This window comes from Loxodonta africana, chromosome 24 (genome assembly GCF_030014295.1).
Source record: "Loxodonta africana isolate mLoxAfr1 chromosome 24, mLoxAfr1.hap2, whole genome shotgun sequence".
In the NCBI taxonomy this organism is placed as follows: domain Eukaryota; kingdom Metazoa; phylum Chordata; class Mammalia; order Proboscidea; family Elephantidae; genus Loxodonta; species Loxodonta africana.
Genome location: NC_087365.1, coordinates 31,075,171 through 31,096,970, shown reverse-complemented (window position 1 = coordinate 31,096,970; position 21,800 = coordinate 31,075,171). Strand labels below are relative to the sequence as shown.

Sequence of the window (21,800 nt, the reverse complement as noted above, 5' to 3'; positions counted from 1 at the left end):
AGAAAACTGCAACAGATGACAGGAAAGAAAAGACAGGCCGATAAAACACATTTCCTCTATTATTCATCCCAGACAACAATCCTCAAGGAGATGGATTATTATTATTATTATTGTTTTTTTAGCAGAAAATAAGGCACAGAAACAAAAAAATGGTAGTATGTTGTGTCAAGGCTAAATTAGAGGCATTTGTCCCATTAAGAGGCAAAGATTGTTTACTGGATAAAAAGGCAAGACCCAACTATATGCTGCCTACAAAAAAATACACTTGAAATATAATGACACAATTATGTTAAAAGTAGAAAGATGGAAAAAAGATACACTATGCTAACGCTATTCAAAAGAACAAAGTAGGTAGGAAAGTAGATTTCAGAGAATGATCACCAGAGGACATCATGTTTGGTGAAAAGAGGGCCAGCAAGGGCAAGGGAGACCTCAGTGAGACGGGCTAGCACAACAGCCACGGGATGGGCTCAAACACGCCAATAATTGTGAGGACAAGGCAGGATTGGGCAGCATTTTCTTCTGTTGTACACAGGATTGTCATGAGTTGGAATCGACTCAATAGCAGCTATCTAAATAACACATGAGTCAAAGAAGATATCAAAAGAAAAAAACAAAGTATTACGAATGGAATGAAATGAAAATGAGAACTCGGCATTAACAACTGTGGGATGCTACTGAAGGAGGACTTGGGGGAAATATACAGCACTGAACACGCACAGTAGAAAAGAAGAGAGATCTCAACTCAATGACTTCATCTGGCACTTTAAGAAACGAAGAAAAAAAAAGCATATTAATTCCAAAGTAAGTAGAAGAAAGGATATAATAAAGATCAGAATGGACATCAGTGCAATGCAGAGAAACAACAGGGGTGGGGGGTGGGCGGGGGAATCAATGAAACCAAAAGCTTGTTCTTTTAGATCAATAACACTGATAAATCCCTAGCAAAATTGATCAAAGGAAAAAAAAGAAAGATACAAATTACCAATATCAAGAATGAGATAGGTGACATTACCACAGAACCTACAGGTATTAAAAAATTAGGGAATATTATGAACAACATTTTGCCTATAAATTCAACAACTTAGATGAAATGGGCAAATCATGTGAAAGACAAATGACCAAACCTCTCTCAAGAAGAAACAGATAAAAATAAATAAAAGAAAGAGATGATCTAAGTAGCCCTATATTTATTAAAGTAAAACTGATAGTTACAAAGCTTCCTACAAAGAAAATTTCAGACCCAGATGGCTTCCCTAGTGAATTCTAACAAACATTTAAGGAAGACATAGTATCAACTCTACACAAATTCTTCAATAAAACTGAAGAGAAGGGAATACTTTACAATTCATTCTATGAGGCCAGCATTACCCGGATACCACAGCCAAACAACTATGACCCCACTTATGCGAAGCATCTAGAACAGACAAATGCATAGAGACAAAGTTGGTTAGCAGTTACCAGGGGCTGAACAACAGCAACAACAAAACCTTGCCATCGAGTCAATTCTGACTCACAGGGACCCTGTAGGACAGAGTGTGACCGCCCCATAGGGTTCGCAAGGAGCAGCTGGTGGATTCAATTGGCAACCTTTTGGTTAGCAGCTAAGATCTTAACCACTGTGCCACTATGGGGAGTTACTGCTTCATGGGTACTGAGTTTCTGTTTGGGGTGATGAAAAAGTTTTAGAAATGGATAGTGGTGATAGTTACAACACTGCAAATGTAACTAATGTCACTGAACTATACTCTAAAACATGATTAAATGGTGAATGATGTTACATTTTATCACATACACACAAAAAGATATCACAAGAAAACTACAGACCAACAGCCCTCATTAATATAGATGCGAAAGTTCTTAACAAATATTTAGCAAACTGAATCTAACAATATATAAAAAGAAAAATACATCATGACCAATTGGGGTTCATCCCAGAAATGCAAGGTTGACTTAACAATGAAAAAATCAGTATAATTTACCATATTCACAGACTGAAAAAAAAAAAATCTTATGACTATCTTAATAAATGTGGGAAAAACATTTGACAAAATTCAACACCCACCCCTTGCTGATCAAAATGACCAGCGAAACAGGAATAGAACATCCTAAACCTGATAAAGGGCATCTATGGAAAACCTACAGTTAACATCATACATAATGGTGAAAGCCTGAACGCTTTTGCCCTAAGATCAGGAACGAAGGCAAGGATGTCTACTCTCCTCACTACCATTCAACATCACAGAGGTCCTAGCCAGTGCAATATGCATGAAAAAGAAACAAAAAGGAGTATTTGCAGATGACACAATCATTTATGTAGAAATCTGATGGAATGTATAAAAAACGCTACTAAAATAAGTGAGTTTAGAAGATTGCAGCATACAAGACAATATACAAAAATTGTATTTCTATATACTAGCAACACAATGGGAAATTGAAATTTAAATAGAGGTATGAACAGAGCTTTGAAAACACAGATAAAGAGAGGCCATTACAGACAAAAAGGATATTTGAGCTGGACCTTGAATTTTCTGTCCAATTAACGGAATTCTAAACAGACAGAACAGCATTAACAGAGAGGTGAGAATGTACAGTAAGAAAGAATACAAAAACTCTGAGGAGGCTAAGGGACATGCATATAAGTAGTGTGCATGGTCTTTGTCACTGATGGCCCCAGTGAGTAAGCTCTGGGGCTTGCTGCTCTGTTTGATGATACAAGTTAGTGTACACAACACAGTCCAAACAAACGAGGTAACATTACATGCCTTTTCACTTCAAGAAAGGCATAAAGACCATCACAGAAACAACAAATCTGCCAGTCTAATGAAGTAATGAAATTCTTCTAAAGATAAAGCACTCAGGCCACAGACAGTTTCCAAGCATGTCTGCTGAAACACACATATAGTTCTAACCCCCTGTGCAAGAAAGATGGATACAAAAATTCGAGGTCCTTGTGGAGATTCCAAATTCAAAAGATATTACCTGTACTCATTAACTATTTGAAAGTCAGCCTAGCAGCTCAGACTCTGCAAACTAGACAAGTTCACTGAAAATACAGACATTTCACTGATATAGACTAGTTAATGGTGTGACTGAGGCCAGTTTCAGATTTACCCATAAGAATAACTCCCAGACATTTCTAAAACCATTGACTTTAAATACATGGATTGTATGATACGTAAATTATGTCTCAAGAAAGTTGTTATTTTTTAAAATTATTTTCAAAAGGGATTTACGATCCTTTAAAGAATGCTTATGTTCTGATCATATAGAAAATATTCTGCAGATTTAGTAACAATACTCTGTCAATCATCTTTTAAAATAAGATACATGACTGGAAAAATTCTTGTACAAAGGCAAGCAGTACACTCCTCTCTCTTGCTATTTTGTTTCCCAGGCTGACCCAAGTTACGCTACATTAAATTTTGTCATAAAAAGGAAATAAGTATCTCACAGTAAGATAGTGTGGTAGCTTAAATTCCAAAAGATTAATTTTTAAAAAAGTATATAGCATATTATCAGTTTGACATTCATCAGAAAATGAATTAGCCCATTTCACCAATAATAAACCAAAGGATACAGCATTTAGATAATTTCTCCATATCTTTCAAGATCCTAATACACTGATCCACCATTCTGCCAAGGAGATTTTTCCTAAGATGCTCTTTCTCACCTGGTCTCAGAGGCGTGACAATAGCTTGCTGTCGGTTACCCTTTCTCAGAGGAGTTTTACCCTGAAAAGGACCTCCTGTTCCGTTCTTCCCAGGAAACATATTCTCCAAATTGGCCTTCTCCTCTGTGAAAAGTCATTGCCCAAACAATCAGCAAGGAAACAAATCAGTGCCATGCATTTAAATTGGGGCCTAAAGCCCCCGACCACTAGGCTTTCAACTCATTTGACATGAACAAGGCAAAGTTCTAGTGATTGAAAGGAAATGGATACACATTATACATCAGAGATAGAGGCTGTGAGAACTATCACAATACTGGCAACACCAAACAATGTGTTATAGAAAAGGAAAAATGCAGACTCTGCATTGTGAATAGTCAGTCCTTATCTTTGCTTGATACACATTTAGGGCCATACAAGCATGAACTGGCCTTACCTACCACCTAAAAACATCATGTTCCTCTTAAACTGTGCCACCAGCAACTGTCCGTCTTACAAGCGACACCTTACAGTTTTACAGTCGTTCTTCTTCAACTGGGGTGGTGAGAAGGGAGTGAAGGATGTGTAAGGGTGGAAGAGAGCTAGGTTCTCTTTAAGTAATTTTTTTAAAACATTTGATTGTGTTTTAGGTTAAAGTTTACACAGCAAATTAGATTCCCACTCAATTCATACACAAATTGTTCTGTGACACTGGCTACAATCCCTGTAATGTGTTAGCACTCTCACCTTTTCCACCCTGCCTGCCCCATTTCCATCTATCCAATTTCCCTGTCCCTCCTTTCTGCTCATCTTTGCCTCTGTGTAAATATTGACCTTTGGTCTCATACAGTTGATTGTTTAAAGGTGTACATTTCTCATGGGTATTATTGTTTATTTTATAGCCCAATCTAGTATTTGGCTGAAAGGTGACCTCCGGGAGTGGCTTCAGTTCCAGGTTAAAAGCGTATCTTAGGGTGACAGTCTCAGGGATTCCTCTAGTCTCTATCAGTCCAGTTAAGTCTGGTCTTTTTTATGAATCTGAGTTTTGTTCCACATTTTTCTCCCGTTCTAACCAGGACCTTCTAGTGTATCTCTGGTCTTGTCTAGGCCATGATTCGCAGTGGTTTGGCAGATATTATATAATCATCCTCCATTTCGTGATCTGATGTGAATAGCCAATCTGTTGAAAGGGGATTTTCCTTGGGAGTATCACCTGCATCCAATATATAGAGCCATTTCCTTGAAATAAATCTTTCTCTCTCTCTCTCTACCCTTCTCGCCCTCTCTCTCTCTATATATGTTTCACTGGTTTTGCTCGTCTAGGGAACCCAGTCTAAGATGCTGGAACCACCAAGTTCTTCTGGTTTCTCATGGAATTTTATCTCAGGTTCTTCTGTATCCAAAAGTCAGTGCAGACCAGTGAAAAATCTGCTCTACCAACAGCCTACCAATAGATAGAGCTTCAGGAATGGAGGAAGGCCCAGCAATAACTACTCTGTGTACTCTGATTGCAACTGTGTAAAAAGATGTAATTATTTGGAAGACAATTAGAAAGTAATATACTACTGCTAAGGTAGTTTTGAAAAAAATGTGGTTTTTCCTCCCAAACTGTATATAATTGTATTGTTAATACTAATATTTCCATTTTTTTGTTTTAAAGAAAATTTTAGAAAAAGTGCTTCTCAGACAACCCAGCCGTTTCTACCATTTGCAACAAACCCTCCTCTAAGGATCCCCACTGGATACCATTAAAGTTCTTTTCCAAGACAGTGGCATGTGCCAACACATTCAGACACCGCATCGTAAGTGGTAAGCAGGGTTGCAATGGTCTCATTCTGTCCCCACCACATACTGATTTCTCTTAATAAGGAGGATGGGAGACATGAGAAAGAATAAAACGAAGAGACACCAGCAACTACTAGCTTGACATTATCATTGGTCTCACATATTATTCCAAAGTGAAGTAAAACATAACTACATCCTTATTTCTTGGCCTCGTTTCAGGGTTTGAGCATATCAATGATCCAACACCAGACAATCCTATCTCTGTTTGGGGATTGGGTTCTGAGTAACACAAAGCCTCCATTTTAAAATGAATGGGGAAAAAGTAGTAAGAGGGAGGTAAGTGTGGTAATAAAAGGGCATCCTTGTCATGTTAGAACCTTCCAATATCTTGACTGGTGGTGGGTACACAAACCTACACAGGTGAGAAAGTTGTATAGAACTTAACACACAAAAACGAGCACAGGTAAAACTGGGAAATCTGAATAAAGAAGAGTGGATTTTATCAAAGACTATATCCTGGTTGTGATATTATATTCTAAGCCTAACGACAGTAGAGGAAGTTTTTATGTAGCTGCCATCACTACGGACATGTCTGAGTCCTGGAATTTCATTCAACGTGGTTTCATCTGGATTTGTCCAGGTCCCTAAAGCTTAAATATTTGTCATTCTTAATTGCAAAATAACGTTAATTTGTACTACTAGTCCATTCCCCAAATACTACACACACATTTCAATTATTTCTATCATATCATGGATGAGAAAATATCTTGGTCCAGAAAGGAGTTTATGCTTTAGTCATTTTCTTGAAGACACTTCTATTTTTGAAATGTCATCAGCACAAAGTAAGCCACTAACCCTATAAATGGCAGAGAAAGCAGACACTTACCGAACCAGGAATCCACATTTTCATTATTTTCTTCATCATTCAAAGATGTAAAATTGATGTAGTCCGTGGGTGCATCAAAGGAATAAGAGGTGACTTGTGACATTGTCCCCTGCTTGGCGCAGAAGAACAGGTTTTTCCCAGTATCCGTATTACTTTTCTCAACAGGTCAGCTTCTGAGGAAAGAAATGGTTCAGAAACTTGGCTGCATATTAATCTAAGGTACTGATTCCTTAGCAATTACTCTGGTTTTACTACCATATCTGCGATTTTGAAAATCACAGGGAATATATGCCTTACTTTGTCAAATCAAACTAAAAGTTAGCTTTTTGGGTGAGGGAGACACTTCTTGAGATGAATAAAGATCATGTATTTGGAACTAGAAAAAGGCAAAGTTTAATGAGTACCTACAATATGCCACGCGCTATGCTATTTTATATTCATTATTTTTCCCATTCTACTGTTTCCTCATTTCTAGCCTCTCTCCTACCCAATTAAAACCCTCTCTGCCCTGAATACCCAATTTCTGAAACACACCATTAACTTTTATAACTATTTATACCTACCAATCAAAATCTTTTAACCATTCAAAGCCCAATTCAAATCTCTATAAACACTTGCCCAATTTCCACCTATTAGGCATAATTGTTGTCTCTCCAAAGTCACAGTGCTTTGCTTTTATCTCCACTGTAACACTAGCCATCCAATTTTATATATTAGTTAACTATACATGCTCATTTAAAAAACAGATTACCAGTTTTTATAAAAAAAAAAAATCTATGATACCACACTTTTCCAGACTTCTTATTCTCCCTCACATATACAAACCATTATTCTACTTTTTAAAATGGGATCATTGACAACATTTTGAATCTGCTTTATGTGTTGTAAGCATTCTTCCATATTAATAAATACACATATCATTAATTAATGGTTACACCTTAATTTTCTTATTTTAGGCTTTTTCCAATATTACCATTTTAAAGATACTGCTGAGAAGAGCGCCCTTGTAGCTAAATTTCCATATAAATTCTTAGAAGTGGAATTGCTCGGTCAAAAGCTCTTGATACATACTGTGAAAATGTTTCTCAGAGGAGTAATACTCACTGACATTACCAGAGTAGTATGCCAGTTCACCTAGCCTTCGCCAGCTCTGGGCATTAACAGTTCTTAGTGCTCATTTTCTTCACTATCTACAAAACCCAAAACCGTTGCCATTGAGTGAATTCCAACTCCTAGTGACCCTATAGGACAGAGCAGAATGGCCCCATAGGGTTTCCAATGTTGTAAATTATCTTTCTCCATGGACTGGCTGGTGTGTTTGAACTACCCACCTTTCGGTTAGCAGCCAAGAGCTTAACCACTGCGCAACCAGGGCTCCTCCACTATCTATACTCAGAGATATATCTTGGGATTAGTTACATTCAATCCACATTGCTGCTCACTGCTCTGGCCAACATTTCATCAACTTCTCTCAGTGGTACTTCTGGGCCTTACAGTGCCTCAGAAACATTTGTTGTAACAAATATTTAGTTTACACAAGAATGTCAATCAATACACCAGAGAACGTCATCATCCCATGCTCTCTCCTGTCAACTCTCTGTGGCCAGAATTCCATAGACACCTTTATAACAATGTCCCAATTGAAGCTCTTAGTGTAGAAACATGGCATTTCTGAGTTAGAAGGTATATTAGAGGACACCTAACTAACTTTTTCAGTTTACAGATAAGGATTAATTACAGCAAAAAAGATTTTCCAAGATCACACAACAATAATACTAATGATCATGGTAATAACAGCTACCAGAGGATGCTCATTACTCGGCCCAAACCCAAAAAAACAACCCAATGCCGTCAGGTCGATTCCGACTCTTAGCAGCCCTATAGGACAGAGCAGTACTGCCCCACAGCAGGCGCCGTGAAATATTAAATATGTACTATTTCCAATGCTCACAACAATCCTGTAAAGCAGTAATTATTATCCCCATCCTAAATGAGGAAGCTGAAGGTAAGAGAAATTAAATGACTTGCCCAATATCACAGTTATGTAAAGGCAGAGCCAGATCTAGAACCCAGGTTCCAGACTTCAGTGCTCTTTCCACATCCTTCTGCCCTCCCATCTTGTGAATTAGAGAATATTAATGTAGTCAAGGTCTCCATTTTCATACAAAGTAGGTTAGGTTTGGATTTACTTCCAAGTAGATCCATTCTCCATAGTCTTTTGCCCTGAATAAATGGTTCTTTTTTATCCCTACCCTAAATTTTTCACTCCCTGATTTTGGTTTTGACTGACCATGGTTAAAATTCCCCTGTAGCAAGGAGGAAGTCTTCCTGTTCTTATGAACAAAACTGATGGAAGCCATGGGAAAATCTTAGATTCCCATGATCTTAATGTCTAACCCAGGTCACTGGGGACACTTCCCAGGCAAGGCTATAATCAAGACAGCTAAAGCTGGGGGAGGGAAGAGGCAGGAATGTAATATGCAACAACCCCACAGAGCCTCCTAAAAACCAGGATTCCACCAAAGCATGAATAAACCAACCAGGAAGTAGTCACTCGTAATCTCCTCACAAACACACCCTTTTTTTGAACTATGGAGCTACACTGTTAAGTCTCTCTGGGGGGCAATTAGCATTTTTTCCTTCTTATATCTTGCCAAATATAGAAATTTATCTTGTAAGTTAATAATATTTGTGCACATGTGTAAGTACAAGAAAGCTCACTGTAGCATTATTCATAAAAGCAAAAAACTGAAAACCCAAATCCCACCAATAGGAGATACTGGTTGAACAAATTACGGCACAACTGCATAATGAAATATTAGGTAACTTTAATAGATAACTGTGCATATGTGGTGATATGTACAGAATGAGGTCCAAAATCCACTAAGTAAGAAAAGCAGAATGCAGAAGAGCTTGCTCCCATTTGTGTTAAAGACAGAGAGCAAGAAAAGGGGTGATGTACGTTCATATATACACAGAGTATTTGTAGAAGGAGACACGAAAGTATTAACAGTGGTTGGCTCTGGGAAGAGAGCTGGGAGCTCTAGGTTGGAGGAAGACTTCTCTCTGTATCAACTCTTACACTCTTTGAATGCTTTATCATAGAAACGCTTAACTTTTCACCTTAAAAAACTAGTTAAGCAGTATTTATTTCCCCTTAAATCTATTATTTGCAGTCTGGAAGAGACAGGGCTTTCTTGAATTTTTATTAAATATTCTTGATGATCCACCAATAATTGTCAAATCTCTTGATTTTTGGAAATACACTTCCTATTCACGTCACCTGTAAATTGGTTACTAACTTCACTCATCCAAATGTTACACACTCTTTCTTTTTTAATGCTTGCGTATAGAAACAAAGAAGTGATTCCCAGGCATTGCCTCGATAAACAAAAGTATATAAATATGGAGGGAAAATAACAAATAATTATCGTGCACTTATTAAATGCCAGACACTATCCAGTGTTTTATATGTATTAACTCACTCAGCCCCCATAACTCTATGAAATAGGTACTGTTATTATCTTCATTTTATAAAGAAGGAAACAGAGGTACAGGTACCTGCTCACGTTCACACATCTAAGAAGGAGAGCCAGTATTTGAACGCAGATAGTCTAGTTTGGCCCTAAAGGTTGCATTCTTATCCATATACCATCCTCTGCTTCTCAAATTTACTTAAAAACAGATAAATAAATAAAAACATCATGGAGCAAGAAACAAAGCCATTTATAGATAATAGTAACTTGCAAATACTGACTAGTAAAGGCCAAGCATCTCATCAGGCATTTCACACCTATTGTCTCTTTTACACTGCATTAACACCACCAAACCAAAACCAAACTCATTGCCATCAAGTTGATTCCGACTCATAAGGACCGGATAGGACAGAGTAGAACTGCCCAATTGGGTTTCCAAGGAGCAACTGGTAGATTTGAACTGCTGACCTTCTTGGTTAGCAGCTGAGCTATTAACCGCTGCACCACGAGGACTCAATTAACAACAGAGAAGGTTGATATTATCATCACCATTTTACAAGTAAGGAAACATAGAAGTTAAGCTACTCCAAGATCACCAAGTAGGTGGCAGTGTCAAGACCAGCTCTGCAGCATTATAAAATCTGGTGTCTCTTCACTGTCATGCACAGGGTTTTCCTATGAACATTCCTAGAAAAGGAGGTCGGTAATCAAATCGTACTAACCTGTTAGACAAATGTTAATCTCTGCTTTATACAAAAACTAAGTATCTCTGACCAGTCGTTCATAAAGAAACCTTTGGTATGTTAAAAACCCTATTGTAAATATATTCGGGAAGTTTTGAGCTGAATCCTTCCATTAAGTAAAACATCACCCCTTAATTTCTCCTTTTCTAAGTTCGTACTTTGCATATAAAGTTTTTGTTATATATAAAATGGAGGTTAGTATGAATGTCTCTTGTGATAGTCTAGAGGGAAAAAGAGACCAACGAAGAAAGTATTCAGGCATCAGAAGGTGGAATGTCTTCTGAGGTAGCATATTTGATTGGTGAAGGTGGAGGGAAGGCAAGGGGCACAAACCTAAGTACATCTAATCTTTACTTAGGTAAAATTTAAAAACAAAAACACTGTTTTTCTAACATGACCTCTTTTTAAAATGTTTCTTTTAAGCTATCTTCAGGCCTAGTGTGGCCAACTCAGGACACCATCTCTTCTTCCACACCCCAAAACAGAGAATAACAGATCCATATCCGTGGTGAAGCCCAACTCTCCTCAGTGAAGGGCGACAGCACAAGCACCTGAAGAAAACCCGAAGTAAACACTGGGTTATGCCAGTGTCATCACACTGCATACTTAATAAAAAATGTTAGGACGGGAAGCCTTCAAAAATTAAAGCCCACAGGACCTAAGTGGGAAAAGGAACAGGTCAGGGCGAAAGCTAACTGTTTAAGTGAGAGAGCCCCAGGCATGGTGGGAACCTGATGCCTTCCTGTGCCCCTTAATCAAGATTGAATTTCTGTCAACAGGTCTCACTGAAAGGACAAAAAAAAGGCACATGCGTCAACCACATTCCCCTAAACAAATCAAGCTGCCAAGCAAGAGAATCAGCTTCACATTTCAAAATGATCTGAACCCATCACAGCTTCAGACTGCTGCAAAACTAGAAACACTCAGGATGGAGGAACAGCTATTTCTGACTAAGAACGCTGAGGAAAAAGGCTTTCCCATAGTTATAAACCAGTTAGGTGCCCTATGGACTGCCTAGTAAATGTCATCCATCGTGTAGCCCACTTTGTTTCCAAAAAGCAATATACAGTCTCTTTCCTAAGGAACCCCCAGTTTAACAGGGAATACAGACAAGTAATTATGATACAGGGTGATCCTTGCTGTTATGGGGACAAAAAGTATGAAGTACAGAGAAGGGAGATGGAGCAAGAGAGGGTGAGAGAAGCCTTCCTGATGGAAGTGATACCTGGAAGATAGACCTGCACAGTTCCACAGGCTAAGGATGAATGTTGACTTTTTCTGGAGGGATAGATAAATGGAAAGGGGAAACAAATGTGGAGAGAAAAGTACACATGAGGAAAACTGCAGAAGATGCAACGTAACCTGTTTCCACATTCATCTGAAATTAAGCTCCCATTGCCTCCTGTCTCTCTTCACTCTCAAACCAAAAATAACTAGCCTTGACAAGCTCTATAAATCAAAAGGTGCAGGTTCAGTGGGGGTGGGGGAGTGCTGCAAGAGAGTACATTCTAAGCAGGACTAAAACAGTGGACTAGCAACTCCTAAGAAAAATAAAAACTTTGGTGCAATAGATACTCTCAAGCACCTCAGCAAACAGCTTATGAGCTCTGTCTTGCCTATTTCTATTACACTGAAAATCAAGGATTAAGTGGTAATGTAATACAAAAGCAGAATAAGTCTTTATTAGAAATGTAGTTACTTAAAAAAGTGTTTTCTCTTCTGGACGTAGGAGTTATATTCTTGTTCTGCTGTAATGTGCGATTTTTGAATGGCCATCCCGAAACGCAAACTTCCTGTAAACCATGGCCGGGTTAAACTTTTCAGAAGTAGGTGAAGACTGGTACTAAGAAACTGGAAGCAATTTAAAAGTCTGCAATCAATCCTGAGAGAGTTAAGATGGTCCCATCTGGGGCAGTGCCATTTCCCCAGGGACACTCTCCCCTACTTCAACAAAGGAAAAAAGATACTATTAAAGTACCACAAGTCAAGTAGGAGTTTAGTTGTTTTCATTTTACTCAGGGAGAAGACACCTACATTTTTTTTTCTTGTACGTAAGGGATTAAAGGGATTAGGAGTCAGTAAATGGCAATATAATCCAGCGTGCAATCTTAACTGTTAATCAAAGTCACAAACTAAGTCTGAAGGAAGTTTAATGGACTTCGTGTTTCCACATTTATGTTTGCTAACTTCTACGCTGAAATCAGATCTGTTTACAGAAAACAGATCTATGAAGCTTCCAAAATTTGGGTCAAATTAAAATCCAGTGACAATCCCTCAGTGTCCAAACACTCAGAAGTCTGCACAGGACATACAGACGCTTGCTCTAATTCATCACTGTCCAGAAACCTTAAGCAACCATATTTTTCTATCATCTCTTTCCCAAATTTGTGAGCTGAATATAGTTCTATTTTAAGGATTACAAACTCAATTCTGCTTTATTGTATTTATCCACAGAACTCTACAAACCATAATCCACTCTGGACAAACAGGACCTGGATAGAAATCAACGATGCGGTTCACCTTTGGACCAAATAATGACACAGATCTTTGTAGAATATACAAAGGAAATATCTATAGAATACCAAAGTGAATTGAAGCTGAAAGACGAAAAACAAGATAAAAACAAAAAAGCAGAAAGAGAACAGTTTGTAAGGGTTCATGGTGGGGCTGCAGAGGGTTACAGTCCTAGTCAAATCTCAGTCAGTCTTGTAGAGATTTATATTCTTCAAAAGGCATCTGGGTTGGGAAATAAACATACTTATAGACATACATACACCCACAGCCCCGACCTAATAAAGGTGTTTACCTATGGCAGTGGTGAGGAGCAACGTAAATAGGGACAGGATTGCAAGAAGATTTTTAACTATAAATCTTTCCATATTGTTTTGATTTTTTGCAGATATTCATTCAAAAAGTACATAGTAGTGCTTATGTAAATACACCCTGCTAGTATGTAAATCAGCATAATCTTCCCATAAGGCAATTTGGCATCACATATCAAGTCTTAAAATATGCATTCTTTTTGATCCAGCAATTTTACTAAGCAAAATACTACGGTAGAATCACATAATACAGTGAAACCTGTGAGAGCTGGAACTCAACGGGATCGTCTTGTTTTTCTGGGTCTCACAAGTTTTCTGCCTTTGACAGGGTACACAGTCTTAGCACTTTTCTATCCCTCCCTATTAAAAAAAACAAACAAACATGTTGCTGTCGAATCAATTCCGACTCACAGCGATCCTACAGGACAGAGTAGAACTGCCCCATAGAGTTTCCAGAGAGCAGCTAGTTGATATGAAGTGCCAACCTTTGGATTAGCAGCCGGTCTCTTAACCACTGCACCACCAAGGGCTCCATCGCTCTCTATTTGTGGAAAATACTTCAGTTTTTCTTCTCTGACAGGTTTCTATCTTAGACAGTTCCAGCTTTTACATGTCCTACCATACCATATATTCAGAGAATTTTAATGACATAGAAAAATGCTATAACCTATTAAGTGAAAAAAGTAATAAAGGTTTTTAATATATGATTTCTTTAAATATATATATATATATATAAGGCATTGAAAAACATTGAAATCTATCAAAACGCTAGCTATAGTTCATCTGAGAGGTGAGAGAGTGGATGATTTTTTCTTTTCATTTTCCCATATTAAATTTTCTTCCAAAACATGTTACTTTATAAAGAAATGTTAAAGTTATTTTAAACACTTATGAAGCTGACATGTTAATACTCCCCTTATTTCTTTTTAATGTAATTCATCTGTGCAAACAGCCTCACCTATAATCTAATTGGTCTGTCAGTCCACCTGCCTACAGGCGTGGCTCAAAGGTACAATACTTTTTTTTTTTTTTTAACAACATACTCTTCACCTGTCTTGCGAAATCTTCAAGTCTGGTAGGTACTTCTTATCAAGAACTTTGAAAAAGCAGAAAGGTGATGAAACAGGTTCAATTTCTTTCATAAAAAAGGTTAACAGAGAACAGAAAGGACCTATAAAAGACAAAGCACACCCACCCTCAAAACCAAAGGGTGCTTCTGGGAGCTAAAGTTTAAACAGCATGGTTTCCCCAACATGGCAAACTTCTTAAATGGTTATCTCATTACTGTAAAAGTATCCTTTAATTTTTTTTTTTTTTGGTGTACATTTGCTGTCTCCTTATGTCTTTGATATTACATACTCCCACTTTATTATTTTTTTTTTTTTTAATTGAACTTTAGATGAAGGTTTACAGAAGAAACCAGTTTCTCATCAAACAATACACACATTGTTGTAAGACACTGGTTGACAACACCACAACATGTCAACACTCTTCCTTCTCAACCCTGGGTTCTGTATTACCAGTTTTCCTGTTCCCTCCTGTCTTCCAGTCCCCACTCCAGGGCTGGTGCACCCCTTTAGTCTTATTTTGTTCCATGGGCCTGTTCAATCTTTGGCTGAAGGGTGAATCTCAGTAGTCTCATGACTGAGCTGAAAGGGTGTCCAGGGGCCATACTCTCAGGGTTTCTCCAGTCTCTGTCAGGCCAGAAAGTCTGGTCTGGTCTTTTTGAGTTAGAATTTTGTTCCACATTTTTCTCCAGCTCTGCCCGGGACCCTCTATTGTAATCCCCGTCAAAGCAGTCAGTGGTGGTGGCTGGGCACCATCTAGTTGTACTGGACTCAGTCTGGTGGAAGCCGTGATAGATGTGGTCCATTAGTCCTTAGGACTAATCTTTCCCTTGTGTCTTTAGTTTTCTTCATTCCTCCTTGTTGCCAAAGGGGGTGAGACCAGTGGAGTATTCTAGGTGGCCACTCACAGGCTTTTAAGACCCCAGACACTACTCAACAAAGTAGAATGTAGAACATATTCTTTATAAACTCTGTTACGCCAATTGAGCTAGCTGTTTCCTGAGACCATGGTCCCCACAGCCCTCAGCCCAGCAACTCAGTCCCTCAGGGAGTTTAGATGTGTCTGTGGAGCTACCACGGCCTTGCCTTATATAGGTTGTGCTGGCTTCCCCAGTATTGTGTAGTGTCTTACCCTTCACCAAAGTTACCACTTATCTTTTGTCTATTAAGTGTTTTTCCATCCCCACTCTTCCCCTCCCTTGTAACCATCAAAGCTTCTTTTCATATGTAAACCTTTTCATTAGTTTTTACAATACTGGTCTCATACAATATACATACTCCCACTTTAAAGGAATCACTCCAAAACCTGCAACTTAGGAACACCAACACAAAAGAATGGGGAGTGTGCACTTCTATCCTGTTCAAATATCAGGACAAACAGTAGGCACACTTAAAATATGAACAAACCTTACCTTTTTTTCTAAATTTCATTGTTGTTGAGAATATATACAACAAAACATACACCAATTCAAGTTTCCACATGTAAAATTCAGTGACACTCATTACATTCTATGAGCTGTGCAGCCATTCTCACTCTCCTTTTCTGAGTTGTTCCTCCCTCATTAACATAAACCTACTGCCCTCTAAGTTTCCTTCTTTCAAGTGGACGCTGTCGATTTAACCCCATATAGACAGTTCTTGAAAAAGCATAATACTCAAGGCAGGCCTTCTTTACTAGTTAAGCTGAACTGCTGTTTGGTTTTAAGATGACTTCAGGGGATATATTTAGTTTAAGGTTTAAAGATTATCTCAAAGCAATAGTTTCACAGGTTCATCCACCCTCCATGACTCCGGAAAATCCATAGATTCCATGAGAATTTGAAATTCTGTTCTGCATTTTCCTCCTTTAAGTCAGGATTCTTCTATGGAATCGATGATGAAAATGTTCAGTAATGGTAGCCAGACACCACCCAGCTCTTCCGGTCTCATGGCAAAGGAGGCAGTTGTTCACGGAGGCAATAAGCCACGCATTCCATATCCTCCACCTATTCCTACCTCTCCTTCTTCCTCTGTTGCTCCAAGTGAATAGAGACCAACTGTGCCTTGGATGGCCACTTGCATGCTTTTAAGACACCATTCACTACATAATGAACTAAGAGGTAGAACCGAAGCACTAAAGATGCTATTAGGCCAATTAACTGGGATGTACCATGAAACCATGACCCTAAACCTCCAAACCAAGGAACCAAATTCCATGAGGTATTTGGCTGTACATAAGCAGCCTTAGCAGCTACTTTTTTTTTTCATCATTGTTGTAAATATATCTATCACACAACTTTTACCAATTCAACTTTTTACAGGTATACAACTTATTGACAGTTACAATAATCAGCCGCGTAATCCTACCCTTAACCAATGCAATTGTTCTATCACTGTTAACCCCTCATTTCCCCCTCTCCCACCTCTGGTAACCACTAATAAACTTTGGTCTCTGTACACTTGCCTTTTCTTGTCATTTTATATGAGTGAAGTCATATAACATATGTCCTTTTGTGACTGGCTTATTTCACTCAGCATAATGTCTTCAAGCTCCATCCATACTGTAGCATGTATCAAGACTTCATTCTTCCTACCGGCTGAGCAGTATTACACTGCATGCACGTACCACATTTTGTTTATTCATTCATCTGTTAATGGGCATTTCAGTTGTTTCCACCTTTTGGCTATTGTGAATAGTGCTGCTATGAACACTGCTGTACAAGTCGCTTTTTGAAGCTCTGCTTTCAAGCCTTTTCAGTATATACCTAGGAGTGGAATTGCTGGATCATACAGCAGTTCTGGTGGTGTGGCGGTTAAGAGTTCGGCTACTAATCAAAAAGGTCGGCAGTTTGAATCTACCAGCTGCCCCCTGAAGACCCTATGGGGCGGTTCTATTCTGTCCTACAGGGTCACTATGAGTCGGAATCTACTCCACTGCGATGGGTTTGGTTTTTTACAGTAGTTCTGTTTTTAGTTTTTTGAGGAACTACCACACTGTTTTCCACAGAGGCTGTACCATTTTACATTCCCACCAGCAATTGATAAGGGTTCCAATTTCCCGACATCCTCGCCAACACCTGTTACTTTGTTTTTGTTTTGTTTTTTATCTTAGCCATCCTAGTGGGAGTGAAATGGCATCTCACTGTGGTTTTGATTTGCATCTCTTTGATGGCTAATGATGCTGAGCATCTTTTCATGTGTCTGGTGGCCAACCGAATGTCCTCTTTGATGTCTTTTGGCCCATTTTATGATTGGATTATTTGTCATTTTGTGGTTGTCAAAGATTTATGTATATTTTGGTTATTAGATTCATGTCAGATATATGGTTTCTGAAGGTATTCTCCCAGTCAGTAGCTTGTCTTTGCACTTTTTGTTAAAGGCTTTTGATAAACATAAGTTTTTAATTTTTATGAGGTCCTATGCATTGCCTTTTGCAATCCACTGCTGAAAGCTAGACCTGACAGCATTGCCCGTGCTTGTTCTTCTAGGAATTTTATGGATTTAGTTTACACGTTTAGGTCTTTAATCCATTTTAAATTTGTTTTTATATATGGTGTGAGACATGGATCTGGTTTCATTTTTCTGCATGTAGAAATCCGATTTTCCCAGCACCATTTATTGAAGAGACTCTTTTTTCCCCATCAAATGGACTTAGCACCCTTGTCAAAAATCAGTTGACCACAGTTATATGGGTTTATTTCTAGATTCTCAATTCTATTCCATCCATCTACGTGTCTATTGTTACACCAGTACCAGGCTGTTTTCATTACTGTATCTGTATGCTACGTTTTAAAAATCAGGAAGCGTGAGTCCTCCTACTTTATTCTTCACTTTCAACATTGTTTTAGCTTTTGGGGGCCTCTTGCCATTCCATATAAATTTGAAGACTGGTTTTTCTATCTCTGTAAAGAAGGCTGTTGGAATTCTGATCAGAACTGTGTTGAATCTATAGATCACTTTGGGTAGTATTAACACCTTAACAATATTAAGTCTTACGATCCATCAACATGGAACATCTTTCCATTTATTAAGTCTTCTTTAATCTCTTTCAACAGTGTTTTAATAGTTTTCATTGTATAAGTCCTTCACATCCCTGGTTAGATTTATTCCTTGGTTTTTTATTCTCTTAGATGCTACTGCAAACTTTATTTTCTTTTAAAGAAAGGTTGAAATTGCCTTTTTTTAAAATTTTTCCAAAATAACCCTTATGTACAATTTTATGCCTTTCTTACTAATCTTTTATTTCCCGTTTATCAAGTTTCTCTGTGCAAACAAAGCCGAATCTCTCACCATTATTATCCTTTTTCACATAGTACCTTGGTCTGCTGATTTCTATGTGTTTATCTCAAATACAGACCTATTCACAGAATCTCTTGGGTTGTTCAACCTCCCTGTTGTTTCCTACCTTTCCCCATGGCAAAGAAAAAAAATTAAGTTTGTCAAAGGGCATTAAAATCTTCCTTCCTCCTTTCTCCCCCAGCAATTCAAAAAGAGTTAGGGAAGAGACTCAGGAAATTTCAAAGAAAAAGATACAAGTGTACCAGAAAATACCTGAGTACAACATGCCTGTGTATCCCACAGTACCTAGTGCCAATCTAAGCACACAGTACCCCCTCAAAGGTCAGTTAAGTGGTTAAGGGAGCTGGAAGATTCAGTAACTGTGATCCCAAGAGTGACAACTTAATACTGAACTAATATACCAAACGACTACTCCAAATCAGTAAAAGGTGCTCGAGCTTGATTTGGGGAGGGATCGGCAGAAGGTGTGAGCCAGTGAAGCCACACACAAGAGTAGCCTCCTTAGGGCAGCAAATAGTCCGATTTTCTGCATTGGGTAAGTGAGAGACACTCAAAGGGGGCAGATATAACATCAAGACAAGGCTGAACCAAGGATGACCCTGAAACAAAATCAGGGAGTCAAAAAGTCCCTTCCAAGTGTCAAAGCTGCAGGATCAATTTTGAAAAGTCCTTGATACCGAACTACAAAAAAATTTATATGTAAGAAAAAGACACAAGATATCAAGAAAATAGGGGGCAGGGCCACAACGCAGGGACCTGATAGAACAGGAGAAAAACACGGAATGGAACTCAAATTCTTAAAAAGTCCTGACTTACTGGATCTAGAGGACTCCCTGAGACTACCGCCCTGAGATACTCTTTACACCTTGAACTCATCAAGGTCACCTTTTAGTAAAATAACAGACTGGCACACAAAATAAAGATGTTACCCGTGCGTACGGTGCTCCATTAAAAAACCACCTAAGTCCTAGACAGAGGAGGTGAAAAATGTAGAACAAAATTCAAATTCACAAAAAAAGAAGACCAGACTTACTGGCCTGACAGAGACTAGAAAAACCTGAGACTATGGCCGATGCTTAGAACCGAAACCACTCCCAAAGCCCACTTTTCGAAGATTAGACAGGTCTACATATAACAAACAATATATGTTTGTTTATATAACAAACAATAACACAGGTGAGAAACACGCTTCTTAGTTCAATCAAATAAAGGAGACCAAATGGGCAACTCCTGCCCAAAAGCAAGAATGAGAAGGCAGGGAGGAACAGAACTGGGTGAATGGACACAAGGAAACCAAATCGGGGTGAAAAGGGAGAGAGTGCTGTCACACTGTGGGGAGTGTAACCAATGTCACAAAACAATATGTGTATAGACTTCTGAAACTAACTTGAGCTGTAAACTTTCACGTAAGCACAATTAAAAAATCTTTATGAGACCAAAAAGTCAACAATTACTCTAAAGCAAAGATGAGAAGATATGTGGACAGGAAAATTAGAGCACAGGAAAGGGAACAACCAGAATGCAATTAAAGAGAATGTTGACACATTGTGAAAAATATAACTTCACTGAAAACCTGTATAGAAATTGTCAAACTGGAACCTAATTTGCTATGTAAACTTTCATGAAAAACACAGTAAAATATTATCCAAAAAAAAAAAGAAAGAAAATAAGGGGGCAAACCAATCCTACAACATTATAGCTTGGTCCCCACTTTTCCTTTCCCTTCCAATCTGTAAAGGCCATAGGACAGGAAATTAGACAGGCAATAATGCTACTGGGTCGATGCAAAGGGGGCTAGTCTGGACAAATGTAGACAAAATAGAATGAATTTAAAATTCCATTTATAAAGACAACTCCAAGGGGAATTAAACTCTCCCTCAATTATGTTCACAGCACCTAATTTATATTTCTTTTATATCTTACACAATAGTTTTGAAAGTAGTTTGTGTCATTTGTTTTCCTCCGCTAAATACCATACTTCTTGAGGGTGGAGCTACTATTTCATCCATTTCTCGAAATTTATCTGGATCTTTGCCTCAGTTTCCTCCTATGTAAAACAGGGCTAAGAATGGCACCTACTTGTTGAGTTTAGTACGAAAATTAAACGAGAAAACGCACGCAGAGCGCTTAATCCAGTAAATGCTTGATTAGGAGTTAGCATGCTAATAACAATAGTTGTTACCGTCGTTTTTAGCCGATTGCCTTCCCCCTCCCCCCCTTTAAAACCGCCGGCCTCCTCCTCTACCTACAGACACAGCGTCTTACACTTGGTCCGGACAGTACTCGATGCGGCGCTTTTCTTTAACTTCAGGGGAAAATCCTGTCAAGAAGAGAAGGGTGGCCCGAAACCCTGGCTCCCACACCGCCCGGCTTTGGCGGCGCCCCCACAAAGCAACCACCTCAGTAGCCCAGGCCAAGCGGTGCGGACGCCGCCAGGTGCTAGGAGACGACCTCCAGCTGTTCGAGAATCTAGGAGAAGGGAGCCCCGCGCCCCAGCCGCTGCCCCTTTCGTTAACGCCGCTCACCTTGCCTTACCTCACATCTGACAACCAAGCGCCCGCAGGACCCGCCGCCGGACTCGGTACCGTTGAAGATTTGAACCAAGGCTTTCTAGTCGAATTCGCCAATCAGAGAGCCGGGAACGTACAATCTCACTCTCCTGATTGGCCCTAAAGATCGCGACGACACCAGAAGTCAGGATGAGGGAGTAGCAAACAACCGGCCCTGGAGACTGCTGGGAAATGTAATCTCCTGCGCTTGCGTGAGCCAATAGAACGTATGGTTACAAGGAAATGACTACAAAGCCCAGAATCCTATGCTCGAAGCTATCTGGGAAAGACGGTACCAGCCGACAAGGTGGGGAATCGGTTTAGCGCATCCTAGGCCTCTCCAAAACTTTAACGGAAGGAAACTGTTTATTTTTATTATTCTCCCTGTGGTTGTGCATTGTTCCTTGAATGGACATAGGAATTCAGTTCTTTTTAATATGGAGTCCCTTGCATGCAACATGGAGCTCTGGTGGCGCAGTGGTTAAAGCGCTCGGCTGCCAACCTAAAGGTGGGTGGTTCAAACCCAAAAGCCGCTCCGCTGGAGA

General features: G+C 39.0%; 1 protein-coding gene across 3 annotated transcripts in view; it reads right to left on the bottom strand.

The window, feature by feature from the left end:
• Nucleotides 1-21,371, bottom strand: part of TPX2 (TPX2 microtubule nucleation factor) — a 59,457-nt gene extending 38,086 nt beyond the window's left edge. The window contains exons 1-3 of one of the 3 annotated variants that reach the window (XM_010591595.3): nt 21,242-21,371; nt 6,321-6,493; nt 3,674-3,796 (exon numbers count right to left, since the gene is read on the bottom strand). In XM_010591595.3, coding sequence (XP_010589897.1) covers nt 3,674-3,796; nt 6,321-6,423 — 226 coding nt within the window. In that variant the 5' untranslated portion in view covers nt 6,424-6,493; nt 21,242-21,371. Of the gene's footprint in view, nt 1-3,673; nt 3,797-6,320; nt 6,494-14,319; nt 14,339-21,231 lie in introns of those variants that run through there. The other 2 variants (XM_010591596.3, XM_064275937.1) reach the window with 2 other exon arrangements.
• Between the last annotated feature and the right edge of the window lie 429 nt (nt 21,372-21,800).